This window comes from Nansenia antarctica, assembly GCF_963989245.1.
Source record: "Nansenia antarctica genome assembly, chromosome: 5".
NCBI classification, from domain to species: domain Eukaryota; kingdom Metazoa; phylum Chordata; class Actinopteri; order Argentiniformes; family Microstomatidae; genus Nansenia; species Nansenia antarctica.
The window spans coordinates 25,163,865-25,179,880 of record NC_137690.1 but is presented as its reverse complement, the minus strand read 5'-3'; the positions used below and the strand labels follow the sequence as shown (position 1 = coordinate 25,179,880).

At 43.9% G+C, this 16,016-nt stretch overlaps 1 protein-coding gene across 1 annotated transcript in view; it reads right to left on the bottom strand.

Moving 5' to 3' along the window:
- Window positions 1-2,410: 2,410 nt before the first annotated feature.
- The window catches only part of abca2 (ATP-binding cassette, sub-family A (ABC1), member 2), a gene marked incomplete at its 5' end in the record, with an annotated part of 58,585 nt that continues 44,979 nt past the window's right edge, over window positions 2,411-16,016 (bottom strand). Inside the window, 20 exons of the mRNA XM_080530983.1 lie at window positions 2,411-2,502; window positions 3,478-3,687; window positions 3,937-4,074; window positions 4,517-4,619; window positions 4,930-5,022; window positions 5,311-5,414; window positions 5,733-5,867; window positions 6,352-6,493; window positions 6,665-6,843; window positions 7,036-7,156; window positions 7,440-7,572; window positions 7,683-7,806; window positions 8,071-8,218; window positions 9,079-9,194; window positions 9,799-9,973; window positions 10,089-10,149; window positions 10,466-10,577; window positions 10,985-11,090; window positions 14,742-14,955; window positions 15,366-15,691. Coding sequence (XP_080387109.1) covers window positions 2,467-2,502; window positions 3,478-3,687; window positions 3,937-4,074; window positions 4,517-4,619; window positions 4,930-5,022; window positions 5,311-5,414; window positions 5,733-5,867; window positions 6,352-6,493; window positions 6,665-6,843; window positions 7,036-7,156; window positions 7,440-7,572; window positions 7,683-7,806; window positions 8,071-8,218; window positions 9,079-9,194; window positions 9,799-9,973; window positions 10,089-10,149; window positions 10,466-10,577; window positions 10,985-11,090; window positions 14,742-14,955; window positions 15,366-15,691 — 2,776 coding nt within the window. The 3' untranslated portion in view covers window positions 2,411-2,466. The remainder of the gene's footprint in view (window positions 2,503-3,477; window positions 3,688-3,936; window positions 4,075-4,516; window positions 4,620-4,929; window positions 5,023-5,310; window positions 5,415-5,732; window positions 5,868-6,351; window positions 6,494-6,664; window positions 6,844-7,035; window positions 7,157-7,439; window positions 7,573-7,682; window positions 7,807-8,070; window positions 8,219-9,078; window positions 9,195-9,798; window positions 9,974-10,088; window positions 10,150-10,465; window positions 10,578-10,984; window positions 11,091-14,741; window positions 14,956-15,365; window positions 15,692-16,016) is intronic.

Sequence of the window (16,016 nt, the reverse complement as noted above, 5' to 3'; positions counted from 1 at the left end):
TCAAAATGAGAACAAATTGGAACAGATATTGTATTTCACAACAGAAAACGTTGACATACATATTCATAAAATATAAATATAGATTTATATTCATATGCACACACATATACTGGATAAATTCCAAAGCATTTTGCTTTACAGCAACGCTAAGTAATTACTAGATCTGTGGAGGATTTGTATTTTCATATCATATGCTTGCACCTATTTTAAATTGCACCTAACCCTCATTATATGCTGGTGTTGTTACCCCTTTTGTCCAACATAGCTTTATGTAGAAATGTCTGCTCTGTGCTGAAACTGGGAGAATCCCCTATTCTTTTTATATTCACCTCAAGCTTTGCACAGGAAACAGTTTCTGTTCAGTCCCAAAACAGTTGATGTTTTTAAACCTTGTTGTTTCGTCCCAAGGCTTGGTGGAAAGGTGTGGTAGACCGTGGTGATCAGCAGCCAACATGGGACAAATCACAATGACTGTTCTGTTGAGGTCAAGATTCACAGAACTCTGAAGTAGAGCATTACGGTCATGATTTAGTCTGAGTGTTCAGCTTCCAGTCTCAGCTTTTCAGATTCAGAATACCAAGCCAAACACATTTTAAAAGAAGACTCACTTTCTCATTTACATACTAGTTTGAATGAAAACGAATAATGTTGCCCCAAACATCAGCAAAATAATTACCTCCTCCTTTACATTCTGAGAAAAACCATTAACAACAGCTATTTGACCTTGTTTAATAACAAAAGGATTCACAACCCCACCACAGTCAAGGAAAATGAGCAAACAAGTATGTCCCACATTTAAAAAAAACAACAACACTGAAATGTGTTTTAAATCAGGTGAGTTTCATTAGTCCATGAAATAACTTAAAAAGCATTTGGAGAACAATAAAAAGCGTTCACAACTGGATTATCACAAAAACAAACACCCAATGAAAATATCCACTTCAAATCACATGCCAACATACATACATATTCAGGAAGATACATCAATGTTTCCCTTCAATAAAGTGTTGTGGGTATTTTTTTATTTTTTTAAAGTGCTCAAAATTATTCCAAGAGCTTTCATCAAAACATCTTGCAAAACCATACAATGGATGGATCTCAAGTTTAAACACAATAATGATCTGAGCGTTCCCTTGTGTCTCACAGTGATGGTGCAGTCAAGTTCTTCTTGTACAACCTGTATGTGACCAGAACCATTAAATGAGAGTTGTTCAAATTCAGTTATTCTGACCGTTTTCGGTTACTGTAAATGATTGTTGAATACCTTCAACGTGTAAAGTGATTAGCGTTACTAGATGGTGTCCTAAATAGGATCTTCTTGATAAGCCAAATAATTATGATTTGTAAAATTAGAAAAGAAAGCATTCAGTAGAAAGTGCTGTTGAGAGACCAAAAAATATACAGTGTCAGTATGAGTAGGCTTGAGATTAGGGAGGCACCACCAGCATAGCATAATACACATTCCATGTACATTCTCTACAAAGAGGGAATCTAGTACCAAGTGTTCTACTTATGACTCCGTTAGTAAAGTGATTCTAAATAACAGGCCAAAGACTCAGGACTTATGTCCAAACATGGCACTTTCCAAGGTGCACTTAGCTATAAACCATCAGGTATTGCGAAATAAATCACAGATTTATTTCAGATCCATAGACATTCCGATATCTAAAATAAATCATTCTTGTTGCCACAGAAAAATATATATATACTGTATAGGTATGACACAACACGTTTTTGACTTGGTTCATTACAGCATGCTCTCAAGGCAGGTCGAGTTTTGGAAAGGGGGGGGCGTCTCTGGTTCGGAGGGAACACTAGTACTTTGGCAGGGACAGCGTTTGACCGATTCTGATACTCACCGTATCAAACGTCTGAAAAGGTTAAACCATATCAGAGGGGATGATATGTTATATTGATGACATAATGGAGCCAACTTTACCAGCAACAACATTCATATCAAATCGAGCCTTTCAGTCCATTCTTTGAAACCACATCGGTTCCCTTCTATCAATACATTCTCCAACATAAATACCGAGACATTCCGAAAAACACATCTTCATTAAAATGCAAGCATTCTCACTGTAGCAGTCCGTTGATTAGCCCATGATTACAAACCCCCGCCATTTTGTCACCTCAGCCGTGGATGGACCATGGCTGGCTCTGTGACAAGTGTGTGAGGGGGTCACCTGACTTGTCCTCCTCTTCTCTGTCCCACTGAAGCTCTCTCCACTCTCTTCGCTCTGAGTCACAAGCCTCAGTCATCTCCCACAATAAGGTGCTTGAGGCTAAAATAACACTTCTCTTTACAGTACATTTCCCACAGGTAGAGAGAGAGGGTCCCCTCTCCGCAGCAAATACATTCTCCTCCTGACCGCCGTCGTGAGGTCGGACTGGGTAATGTTCTCCTTCTCTCCCTCTCTCTCTGTCCTAGTCTGTCCAGCCACATCATCCCTGAGCATCCACAGTTCAACAGAGAGTGTCCGTGTTGAAGGAGAGCTGCACCTGGCATGGAGACACACCAACATGACATTATAGAAGGTAGTAGTAGTTTAAAATGCAGTATAATGTATTGTACCTATGTACCTTATATGGCCATAATAGGTCTATATAGGTCTAAGGACATTGCTTGGACCAAATGCAAACACATAGGAAGTGGGCTGTCTAGCGGGTGTCTTTTTTTCTTTTTTAGGGTGGATTTATACAGATCTCGTGTTCTTGTGATGGTGTGTGTGACAGTATGGGGAAGTCTATGTGTGTCATCTAGGATACTGGTTACATCGTGTGACTGCTGTTGGATTCTGCGCTTTTCACTCGCCCTTAACCACTATGTTATTCTCCTGTCAGGTGACTTTACTCCCTCTCCATCTCGCATTACGTTGCTCTCTCTCACTATATGCAGCCAGTTTGTGTGGTGGTGTGTGTTGTCACAGGCTCCTGCTAGATGGTAGCGCAGGATTGGATGAGTTGGGATCGATATACTGATATACTATTTGTCAGTATATCAATCCCAACTCATAAACAGCTCTGATCATGAGAGTGTTGCAGATATTTATTGGGTCAATCAGCTGTAGGCCTTGTGTCATTTGCCTGAGACCCGATCATGTCACCCGATCTCTTCACTCACACTAATTCTCCCATCAAAAGTCACCAGAATTGCTTGTCCAGCAGGTGATATGGAGAATTTCCTCTGGGCAGGAAGGAGGGGCCCTTCATCCCCCTCAAAACATTTTAGTTAGCCCCCCCTCGCGAAATATACTTCCTCCGTCCCTGACCTAATGCCCTGTTTTATTGCCTAATCCTTCGCTAATAATATAATAGCCATAATATCGGTTATAGCCTACTCCTACAACAGTGTTTTGGCATTCTATCCTCTCCTCCCTCCTCTTGTCCTCCCCTCTCTTCCTCCTTTATCTTCCTCCCCTCCCCCTCTCCTCTCCCCCTCCCCTCTCCCCCTCTCCTCTTGTCCTCCCCTCTCACCCTCTCCTCCTCAAAGCTGATGAGGCCCTCGTCGTCGTCGCTCTCCAGCTCCTCCGGCTCCTCGCTGACCAGGGCGTTCAGCTCCGTGTTGGCCGGCCTGGGCCTCAGCAGGCTCATGATGCGCTGCAGAAGCGACTGACCGCCACCAGAGGGAGAACTCTCCTGCTGCTCCAAGTTGTCACTTTGCTTCTTGGCAAAGTTGACAAAAACCTGGGGGACGTGTGGGGGGAAATCGAAAGGAGAGGTGTTAGATATCCGATAATACCGACAAAAGGTTACACAGTACGGTGTGTACCTGACAATAAAATGATTTAAATGTCTCGATTCTGGCTGGTACAACACAAATCAGTATGCTGTGAATAAAATGATTTACAACCGTGTTCCATTTTCCTTTGGCTGTAAACCTAATCTTGTAGATCACAATGTGTCAATAAATCAGATCTAAGCGTATGCTATTACATTGTCCAGCGTGGTCTGGCTGACAGAGTAGTCCTCTATGCCCAGCACCTCCACCACCTGCTCCATCTTACTGAACACCTGGGCCAGGGAGATCCTCTCCGACTTCAGCTGGAACTGGACCTTGGTGTGGTGCCGCTCCTGGGGAAGATGGCCAGCGTCGTTCAGAGAACAGTGACCAGGATGACAGTGACCAGGATGACAGACACTAAACACAGTAGTCCATTCTAAAAGTCAGTGGTGTTTTCAGTTTTAAACTATGTAGGGAAACAATACACGTGTGATTGACAGCTCAGGGGAAATGCAGCCCCTGACATCTACGGGAGCTGGCTACTTTAGTAAAGTGAAACAGTTCTATATATATATATATTAGAAGAATGTCACCTATATTTCAGCGAGAAATCGGAGGACGGGCTCATGGTAATGCATGGAATGGAATAAGGAATGGTATCAAACACGTGTTCCATTCCATTCCAAGCATTACAATGAGCCTGTGCTCCGATTTCTGCCTCCTCCAGCCTCCCCTGGTTTCTATGTACAGTAGACCAGACATTCCTGTCCTCTAAGCACGTGGACAGGGTACCTTGAGGACAGCCTCAGGGAAGTTCCTGTTGAAGAACCTCACCACCTCCTTCACACTGGAACTAGTCTTGGTGCGCACTGTGATCATGTACCCATCGCCAAACCTGAGGAACCACACACGCACACGCACACGCACACGCACACGGACACGCACACGCACACACACACACACACCCAGTGTTGCAGGCGGATAAACATTAGGACAGGCTGTGTGTGTGTAACCATGTGAAAACAGGGTTGACGTTGAAGGATAGTGGAAGGAGAGAAAGAGACAGAGGGAAAGAGAGAGGGGTGAGTCATGGGGGAGAATGCAGAACGGTTAGCATGCCAGATGGCGCCTTGGGGGTAGCATTAGCTTAGCGACAGTAGGCTACAGTGTGAGACGGGCCCAGACGCCGAGTGTGCACTCCTGACCTGTTCTTGAGGTGCTGGATGCTGCCCAGGCACTTGAACCTCCCATTGACCATGATGCCCAGTCTGGTGCACAGAGCCTCACACTCCTCCATGCTGCAGAGGACAGAGGACAGAAACCACTCACACTATCAGTACAGATACTGTATAAAACACAGGCTAACACATTAGCATGCAGTACAGTGCCAGTGAGGGGCCAGTGGAGATAGAAATTGGAGGAATGGCGCTTTGGCACGGTATCAAACACATGGTTGAACTCCATTCCTTTCCCCCCCCCCATTCCACGTATTTACAATGAGCCATCCTCCGATTCCTACCTCCGCCGGCCTCCCCTCTCTGCGCGTGTCACATGTCTGATGAAGGGAGCGGCTGGGTGTGTCTCACCTGTGTGACGTCAGCACCACGGAGCGTCCCGTCTTGATGATGTCGAGGATGAGGTTCCAGAGGAACCGGCGGCCCTTGGGGTCCATACCCGTGGTGGGCTCGTCCTGGAGAACCAACCGGAACCGAAGGAAAGAACCGAAGATGAGTGTCACTTCCTGCTTCCTGTCTTGTCTCATCCAGAGGAGAACATTTGGGTGTAATATCATATCTATATACAGTAACAGCAGGGGAGGCTGGTGGAGGCAGAAATCGGAGGGCAGGGTCAGCCTCATGGTCATGCAGGAATGAGGGATGGTATCAAACACGTGGGCCCTCATGCATGACAATGAGGCCGTCCTCTGATTTAGACCTCCACCAGCATTAGGGTCTCACCAGGAAGAGGAGAGAGGGGTATCCAATCAGGGTTAGGGTTAGGGTCTCACCAGGAAGATGAGAGAGGGGTATCCAATCAGGGCGATGGCAGTAGACAGCTTGCGTTTGTTTCCCCCGCTGTAGGTGCCAGCAGGCTTGTCGGCGTACTTAGACAGCTCCAGTTTCTCTAAGGCCCACTGGACCACCTGATGAAGACAAGACCCAGTCAGAGGGGGGAGACATCCACACAGCTTCTCTACTGGAAAGAACTTAGAATAACATTTTTTATTTTTTTTACAATGACCGATGGATACGTGATTCACTTAATGTATTTGTTGTAAGATATGGATAAAGGTGTCTGCTAAATGGCAAAAATTTAAATATATTCGTCCATAAGTGCAATGATAAGGTTTATTCGAAACTGCTGGTCTCCATATTCTCTATCCGGAGTGTGTGTGCGTGTGTGTGTGTATGTCTATGTGTGTGTGTGTGTGTGTGTGTGTGTGTATGAATGTGTGTGTGTGCGTGTGTCTGTGTGTGTGCATGTGTGTGTGTCTGTGTGTGTGTGTGTGTGTGTGTGTATGTGTATATGTATGTCTGTATGTGTGTGTGTGTGTGTGTGTGTATGTCTGTGTGTGTGTGTATGTGTGTGTGTGTGTGTGTGTGTGTGTGTGTGTGTGACAGACGTACCCTCTCCTCGTCCTTCCAGGGGATGCCCCTGAGGCGGGTGTACAGCTCCAGGTGCTCCCTGGCGGTCAGGTCCTCGAACAGCGCGTCAAACTGGGGGCAGTAGCCGATGCTCTGCTGCACACGCAACAGCTCCCTCAGGATACTACCCAACCACCAGAGGGAGAGAGAGCCTCACTGTCTAACTGTACCACGGTCAACTCCAGACAGTACCCTCTCAAATCACTCCTCACCCCCCCCCCAGGCATAGGTCATTGAGATCTGTATTAGCATTAGCATTGTGCTAAGTGATCCACGTGGGTCTGTGTGTGGGTACCTGTGTCCCCCTATGAAAGCTTCTCCCCCTGTGGTGCTCTCGTCTCCGGTCAGCGTCTTGAAGGTGGTGGTCTTCCCTGCTCCGTTCACCCCCAGGAGGCCAAAGCACTCCCCGGGGCGCACGCCCAAACACAGCCGGTCCACCGCCAGGATCCGCCCCATCTTCCTGGATTTGTAAACCTTAGACCGAAAGATAAGGAGTGCAGACCTCAGCATCTAGTGAAAAATCGATTGACTCCCTCGACTGCCTAGTGGTGTATATTGATGAAAACCGCCGCTGGTCTATTTTTGGTCCTATAGGGCTAAATAAAGCACAGAGGGATGTGTCTGTCAGTCTGTCTGTCTGTCTGTCTGTCTGTCGGTCTGTCTGACCTTGGTGAGGTTGTCGATCTTCAGCATGTCGTTGTCAGCGTCTCCTCTCAGGACTCTCCTTCTCTCACAGGCCACATCTACGTCGTCATCCTCAATGGGCTGGCTGCTCACCGGCACTCTCCTGCACACACACACACACACACACACACACAGACGCACACACACACAGACACAGACACAGACACAGACACATACACACACCCATACACACACAAACAGACTCAGGGGCTGCAGAGAACTAGAGCACTGCAGAGATTTTATTGGTGTCACACACACACACACACACACGCATTCACACACGCATTCACACACTCATGCACGCACCCACACACACACACACACACACACACACACACACACACACACACACACACACACACACACACACACACACACACACTCACTGAGGTCTCCTGAGGAAGTTGTACTGGCACAGGATGGTTATGAGGAAGCCTACGAAGCCCTCGATTGTCATGGCGACCAGTCCTCTGGTCACAATGTCCCACTCAAATGGAGACTTCATCTTGTCAAACTGACCTGAGAGAGCCATGGAAAAGGTTGAGTCCATTAAATATAATAGGGGAAGCCATTCAAACTGTACTCGAAATAGATACAGTATATATATATATTTTTAAATCAAAACATACCTATCTTTGCATAGTACTCATTGATGTACTCATTATAGGCCATTTCCATCAGCCCATGACCCAGGTTGTAGTTGGGGAAGATGAGGAAACAGGACTTCAGGTAGCTGTTCACCAGCTTCAGATCCTGGGAGAGAGACCGAATCCCGTTAGTACTGTATGCGTCATAACCTGTTGTCCCTGGTCTGGTTTTATCCTGCTTCATTCTCCCACTTTGTAACCTTGTACTTTGTACAGGTGCGCTATATTGGCCAGGTCTCCCTCGAAAAATACGAGATTTTAATCTCCAGGGAATCTCCCGGTTAAATAACCGTTAAAGAAATAAAGTAAATAAATAATAACTCATCTAGCCTCTAGCGTATTAGCGGTGCAGTAAGACAGACACGCTCACCTTGTCATGCTCAAAGAGCTGTAACAGGAAGGTGGCCACCGTGGCCGTGATGCCTATGAAGAGGTTGATGACAATGAGGAACACGTAGGCAGTGCTGGGCACCTCGAACCAGAAGGAGGCAGGGTACATGATAGGTGTGATAGACCACCTGACGGGAGAGGGAGAGGAGAGAGAGAGAGAGAGAGAGAGAGAGAGAGAGAGAGAGAGAGAGAGACACAGAGAGAGAGAAAGACAGGATGAGCTAAACCGTAATCACAGTTTTATTAGATCAGGACCATGATAGGCTAAATTCATTAAACATTCATTACCATTTCTCGATTTCCTGCGAGAGAGTTATGAATTATGTATTGATGTTCCTAAATATAATCAAGGGCACAGCGCTTTTTCATTCCTTTCCGGGGGCCCGACCGAAATCCGAAAAAGCTATTTTTCCAGCTTATTCGTCTTTCATTAGCATAGAAATAAAGACACGGGAGTGGGAGCGCCATGGGAGGGCATCCTATCCTGCAGTACGGATACGCTCCTTAATCCCATGATCTGCCTGTCTTACCTCTCCAGGAACTTAACAAGCAGAGGAAGGATGAGTGGGCCTCTAGGAGGAGAGAAGTGCTGATGATGATGTCTTACGCAGGGGGGTGGGGGGTGGGGGGGAGGCAGGTGGAGGTAGAGGACGGGCTCGTTGTAATACACGGAACGGAATAAGGAATGTGGGTTTTTTGATCGACATCGTTCCTCTTTCTGTTCCGTGTGTTTGATACCGTTCCTCATTCCGTCGTGTGAATTACAACGAGCCCCCCCCCATGTCCTCTGATTTCCACCTCCGCCGGCCTCCTCTGATGCGCAACATTCTGGAGTAGAAGAGGGAAAAAATCACCCCTGCGATGTCTTTTTGGTCACGCCGTGACTCACTCTTCGTCCTTCGTCTCGCGTCTCTTATGCATACCGAATCCGCCCTCTGATGTCTACCTCCACCGGCCGTACGGTAAACAGCGCAGTGTACACACTCACCCATAGAGCAGGAAGAGAGAGAGGACCGCAGGGAAGTTGGTCGGGGACGTGTAGGCAGGAAGGTCGAACACAAACAGGATAAGGACGCAGCACGTGGCCGGCACCAGGTAGTTCAGCTAGGAGGGAAAGAGAGAGAGGACAGTCACGGCCAGGTAAACACACACACACAGCCAGAGAAACAGTTAGAGAGAGAGAGAGAGAGAGAGAGAGAGAGAGAGAGAGAGAGAGAGAGAGAGAGAGAGAGAGAGAGAGAGAGAGGACAGTCACGGCCAGGTAAACACACACACACACAGCCAGAGAAACAGTTAGAGAGAGAGAGAGAGAGAGAGACAGACAGACAGACAGACAGAGAAAGAGAGAGAGGGACGGACAGACAGACAGACAGACAGACAGACTGACAGAGACAGACAGACTGACTGACTGACAGAGAGAAACAGAGACAGGCAGACAGACAGACAGACTGACTGACAGAGAGAGACAGAGACAGACAGACAGACAGACAAAGACAGAGAAAGAGAGAGAGGGACGGACAGACAGACTGACTGACAGAGAGAGACAGACAGACAGACTGACTGACAGAGAGAGACAGAGACAGACTGACAGAGAGAGACAGAGACAGACAGACAGACTGACTGACAGAGAGAGACAGAGACAAACAGACAGACACAGACAGACAGACAGACGCAGAACACATCCAGCCCTCTCTCTGGTCCCTCTCACCATGTCCCAGATATAGTTGGCCAGCCAGTAGATGACAGGGTCACAGCCACTGACAAACTGCAGGTGCTTGGCCTTGGTGGACTTCTCTGCCACCAGGAAGACAACAAAGCTGGCCGGTACGAAGGACATGGCCACGATGATGAAGATGGCTATCACCACGTCAGTGCCCTGAAGCCTGAGGGGGAGGAGGGGGTACAAAGACAAGCAGAGAGCAGTGAGGCTCAGGAGGAAAAAGTTGCTGTTCAGAAACCCGTGGTTTGGTACACAAACACAAAACACGAGACACTTACAAGTAGTCCAGAGAAAGGCTGGCACTGGTTCTATTCATGGGGTGGTTGGTCAACGTGATTCCTGCGTAGCCAATCACACGAGACAGAGGGGTTAGATGGGGGCGGTAATATATTCACAGTGTCACCATAATCGAAGGAACATCTTATTTTATGTGAATGAAATCACAAGTGAACATCCCTCATGAGTATACAGTATGTCCACATCCCTCAGAGTATACAGTATACACAGGGGAGGCTGGTGGAGGTAGACATCGGAGGACAGGCTCATTGTAATGCATGGAATGGAGTGAGGATTGATATCAAACACGTGTCCTCTTATTTCTGCCTCCACCAGCCTCCGCTGGGATAGGATAATGTGTGTTGACAGTATCTGTTACCGTAGGCAGCAGGGTTGCCCTTGCCCGAGGGAAGGTTGGCGCGGAGGATGGCGTTGTTGAGGACGTTCAGATAGGTTGGCATGCTGTGGTACCCTTTGTTGTTGTACAGCACCTGCAGTAGTGACAAGAAACATGCTGTTACTCACACAGACAGAGCAAGCACACACAAGGCAAGCCAAGTTTATTATAGCACATTTCATACAACAGGGGAAATTCAAAATGCTTTACATACATTATGAAAATACAGCAAGAGGTGCATAGTAAGAAAATAAAAATTACAATGATTAAAAGCAAATGTAAGAAGTAAACAGATCAAAGCAAATATAAGAAGTAAATAGATAAACATTCAGTACGACAATCGTTTATGGATCAAATACATTGATAGAAGTGTTTGTGTTTAATCATAACTGCTGCAAAACATGAAGGTTTTTAGCTTAGATTTAAATATATTTTGATATTTCAATATTTCAGTGTCATATGTTGTCCATTCGCGGTAAGGACAATGTGTTACTAACTCACCTGAGCTGATCTGCGTACGGCTATTTTGCGAACCATGGATGGAGTCTTTCTCCCAAAGGATGCTGGGACGGATTTCAGTATGTTCCCTACTGTTAGTCCTCCATATCTTTGGGAGAGAAAAGAGGGTAGACATGGAGAAGAGAAATAGTTTGATTTTATTTGATTTGATCTTTATTTATCTCGAACATTTCAACCATAAAAACACACACATTTGTAATAACCAAAAAATTACAAAACTACATAAAAAAATAAAATACAAATACAAATACAAATAAAATAAGATATAAAATAAAATAAAAGATATCTTCCTAGACATGGAAGTAAGTCAACAATGGTTTTGTTCGAGAAGGGACAGAAAGAAGCAAAGCTTATCTGGTCCTGCCCCTTCCTTACAATATCATATTATTATGCAATAAATTATCTATCAATATCAAAAATAATATACCTATCCACTATAGCAAAAGATAACTAAATAATTACAAAAATACTAGCTCACGTTATTTTCAAGCTCCTCTAACTTATATTTATCAAAGAATTCCTGTTTATATTTGCTTTTAAACATTTTAATAGTATTACTTGTTTTTATTGTTACATCAAGGCCATTCCAAATGGATACCCCACAAACTGAGATGCACTTGCTTTTGAGCGTTGTACGGACAATAGGTTGTTTTAGATTCAATTTCCCTCTTAGATTATAACTCCCATTTCTGCTCATGAACATTTTTTGTAAGTTGCCAGGGACCTTATTTTGTGTTACTTTAAACATAAATTGTGCAGTTTTGAATTTAACCAAATCTTTAAATTTCAGAGTTTGACTTTTGAAAAATAAATAATTGGTATGATCTCTATAACCAGCATGATGAACAATCCTTATAGCTCTTTTTTGCAATGTGCATATCTTTTGTAGGTTGGTTTTATATGTATTTCCCCAAACTTCAACACAATAATATGACAGGTAGGGTACAATGAGTGTGCAATACAGAGTGTATAGTGATTTCTGATTTAAGATGTATTTCATTTTACCCAGAATTCCCAAGCTTCTCGCAATCTTTGAGCACAGATATTTTATGTGTGGTTTCCAGCAGAGTTTATGGTCTATTAAGACACCCAAAAACTTGATTTCATATACTCTATCGATTTTGACATTTTCAATTTCCAGATGGAGTTCTGGATTTATTTTTGCGATTTCCAAATAGCATGAATTTGGTTTTATTCAGATGTAATGATAGCTTGTTTGTATCAAACCAGCATTTTAATTTGTACAATTCCTTCTTTGCCACCTTTAAAAGCTGCTGCAGATCATCCCCATAACATAAAATATGTGTGTCATCTGCAAAGACAACCAATTTAAATATTTCAGACACTTTACAGATATCATTAATGTATAATATGAACAATGTGGGTCCCAACACTGACCTCTGTGGGACACCACAGCTAATATTTAAGCACCTTGATTTGTTCTGGCCTATTTGAACAAATTGCTGTCTATTACTAATATAGCTTTTAAGCCATTCAAGTGCGACCCCTCTGACACCATATCTGTCCATCTTTTTAAGTAGAATCTCATGATCTATTGTGTCGAATGCTTTTTTAAGGTCAATGAATATACCCAATGCGTATTTCTTTCTCTCTGTACAAGTTGTTATTTGCTCTACTAGCTCCATTAATGCCATGGCAGTAGATCTAGCTGTTCTAAAACCATACTGACTATCCATTAATAGTTGATGTTTTTCAATGAAACTGGCCAGTCTTTCATCATATACTGTAGTTTCTCAAGTATTTTTGAGAACTGTGATAATAAGGATACCGGTCTGTAATTGGTGAAGAGGTGTTTATCTCTAGCTTTAATTAAATAGTGGAATAACTTTTGCAATTTTAATTTTGGGGGGAAATGTTCCCGTTTTGAATGACAGATTAAATATGTGGGTTAATGGATCCACAATTCCCTCAATTATATTCTTTACTAGGGTCATATCAATGTTGTCTCCATCTGTTGAAGTTTTGTTCATACATTTGTTTACCATGTCAGTAATTTCTTTTTTTCCTATAGTTCCCAAGGATATTGAGTCAGTGATTCTCTCTCCACAGTCTTCCTCAGCTAATCTCTTTCCAGTGCCGTTTATTTCTTTAGCTAGTTTTGGCCCCACATTAACAAAACAATTATTAAATCCATCCACCACCTCATTTATAAGGCTAATTTTCCTGTCATTGTCTGTAAAATGTTCAGGGTATGTTATATCGTATTTTCGATTTCTGATGATGCTGTTTAATATGTTCCATATTCCTTTAACATTATTTTTATTCTCATCTAATAATCTGGTATAATAATCCTTCTCACATATTCTCATAATACAAATTAGTTTGTTTTTGTATTTCTTATATTTAACCCCTGCCTCCTTTGTTTTATGCTTTATAAATAACCTGTATAGAGTATTCTTTTTCTTGCATGCATTTTGAATGCCCTTGGACATCCACGGATTTTCAGAATATTTATTCTTATTGCTACATTGTTTTAGTGGGCAGTTTTTGTCATATAGAACTTTAAATGTTTCTAGGAATAACCCATACGCTTTGTCCACATCTGATTCCTCATATATACTCTTCCAATTCCATTTTAATAACTAATTTCTAAAAGCAGATATGGATTCCTCAGTTCTTATTCTCTTGTATGTTATTTCCTTTAACTCCCTCTTCTTTCTATAATTACATTCATAAAATGAAAAGACAGGCAGGTGATCGCTAATATCATTGATTAATAGTCCACTTGTTGTGTTACTTTCCAGTTTGTAAAGATGTTATCAATTAGGGAGGCACAGTCGGCTGTTATTCTGCTAGGTTTTGTGATTGTTGGAAATAGCCTCATACTATACATTGTTTCAATGAATTCCTCTGTTTTCTTATGTTTGTTTGGATTCAGCAAGTCAATGTTAAAATCCCCACAGACATAATTAACCTTTTGTTCTGCAGTGGTAAACAACTTTTCCATATTGACCATGAATGTATCAATGTTGGCTCTCAGTTTTCTATACACACAGCTAACAATTAAATGTTTCATTCTTTCCATATTTATCTCAATAGTAATACATTCCATAATTTCCTCAACAACTACTGGCATGCTATCAACAACCTTATATGAGAAACCTTCGTCTACGAACAGAGCCACCCCACCACCCTGTTGACTCCCTCTACTAATACAATGAAAATCATATCCCTGTAAAACAAAGTCTGAACCCCTCTCTGCATTGATCCATGTTTCTGAAACAGCTATGATGTTGAAAGGTTTTTTAAATTGTCCTAAATAATCCTTTATATTCTGGAAATTTGCATACAAGCTTCTACTGTTGAAGTGAATTATAGATATACCATGTTCATCTGTAAAAAACGAATTAAATTGTTGCTCTGTATAATAGCAGCAGTTGGTGTTGATATTTTCCAAGAAATGATGATCTGGGTCTATGTCTTGTTCAAAATCCAGCATTTGTAAAGTTGATTAGTGCAATATATATAGTAGTATAACATATAATATAGCATATAGTATACATATGATATATAATATCAATAGTACAATACGTTGTAGCAATAGCAATAATGTATAATGGTATTGTTGAGAGTGCAGTGCTAAAAAAAAAAATGCAGTACCTGAGAATACCCATGAACACGGGACAGACTTCTAGTCTCTCTCAAATTGATCAGTCACATATAGATAGTGTGTGTGTGTGTGTGTGTGTGTGTGTGTGTGTGTGTCTATATGTGTTACCTGTGCAGGCGCACTCTGTCGGAGGTGTAGAGGAGGTACTCAGAGACGTTGCGTCCCGTGATGTCCACCAGGATGTCCCCTGTGACCACCTTCATGAGGGGGGGCCGCCCCCCCACTCCGCTGGGGCAGGAGAAGCCTGACCCCTGCATGGAGCAGATGCAACGCACAGGCTCCCGGATGGACAGGGGCAGGGTGGGGGGAGACGTCACCATTTCTGATCACACACACACACACGCACACACACACACACGCACACACGCACACACACAGTCGTGATGTTGCTCATCTAGACAGAAAACTGTCCAGTGTGGGGGTGTACAGCCTCAAATCAAAGAAGTCATAATGCAATAATAACATAATCCTTTATCCAAAGAGACTTACAACAAATACATTTGACAGATGAATCATCTATCCACCAATCATAGCAGGAAAAAGTAATCTATGCTCGGGCCAGGGGCCATTGGCAGTCGTAATGCAAAAAGAAGAATCTTTCATTTTTATTTTATTAACATTATTATTAACAGTAGAGGGTGTACAGGGGGGTATAATGCTATAATGATACCACACACACTAATAATACCCATTCTGCAATGGTTGTGCCCCTTGAGGTTGGCAGAGACTCACCGTGGACGGTGGTAGGAGGGGTGGCAGTGTAGTTCCACAGTCCGTCCTCGAAGCGAGGGTCGGGGTCGTCCGAGGGGGCAGGAGAAGGGGGTGGGGGCACGAAGTTGGAGAGAGGCACGCCCTGAGTGAAGGAGTCCAGGCACATGGAGTCAAAGTAGCGGGCCGCCAGGGTTTTGGAGTCGTTGGCGCTGGGGTTGAGGGTCTGGGCCAGCTGGTCCAGGGTGCTGTTGAAGGGCGTTTTGAGGACACAGGTGGCGCCCACTCCCGAGGGCAGACGCAGTGTGTTGGCAATCTTCTGAGGACTGGCATCTGGGGACAGTTTACTCCTGAGTGGGCAGAGAGGGAGAGAGAGAGAGAGAGAGAGAGAGAGAGAGAGAGAGAGAGAGAGAGAGAGAGAGAGAGAGAGAGAGAGAGAGAGAGAGAGAGAGAGAGTGAGAGTGAGAGAGAGAGTGAGAGAGAGAGAGAGAAAGAGAGAGAGAGAGAAAGAGAGAGAGAACGAGTGAGAGAGAGAGACTGGCAAATGACAGGCAGAGGCGTAATAGCATTGCTGGCATAGTGACCGGACTAATGCTGTTGTTGTTTTTATAAACACAGGAAGGACAATGACTGGAACCGAAATGAGATGAGAAAAACAAAGTTAATTTTTCCTTC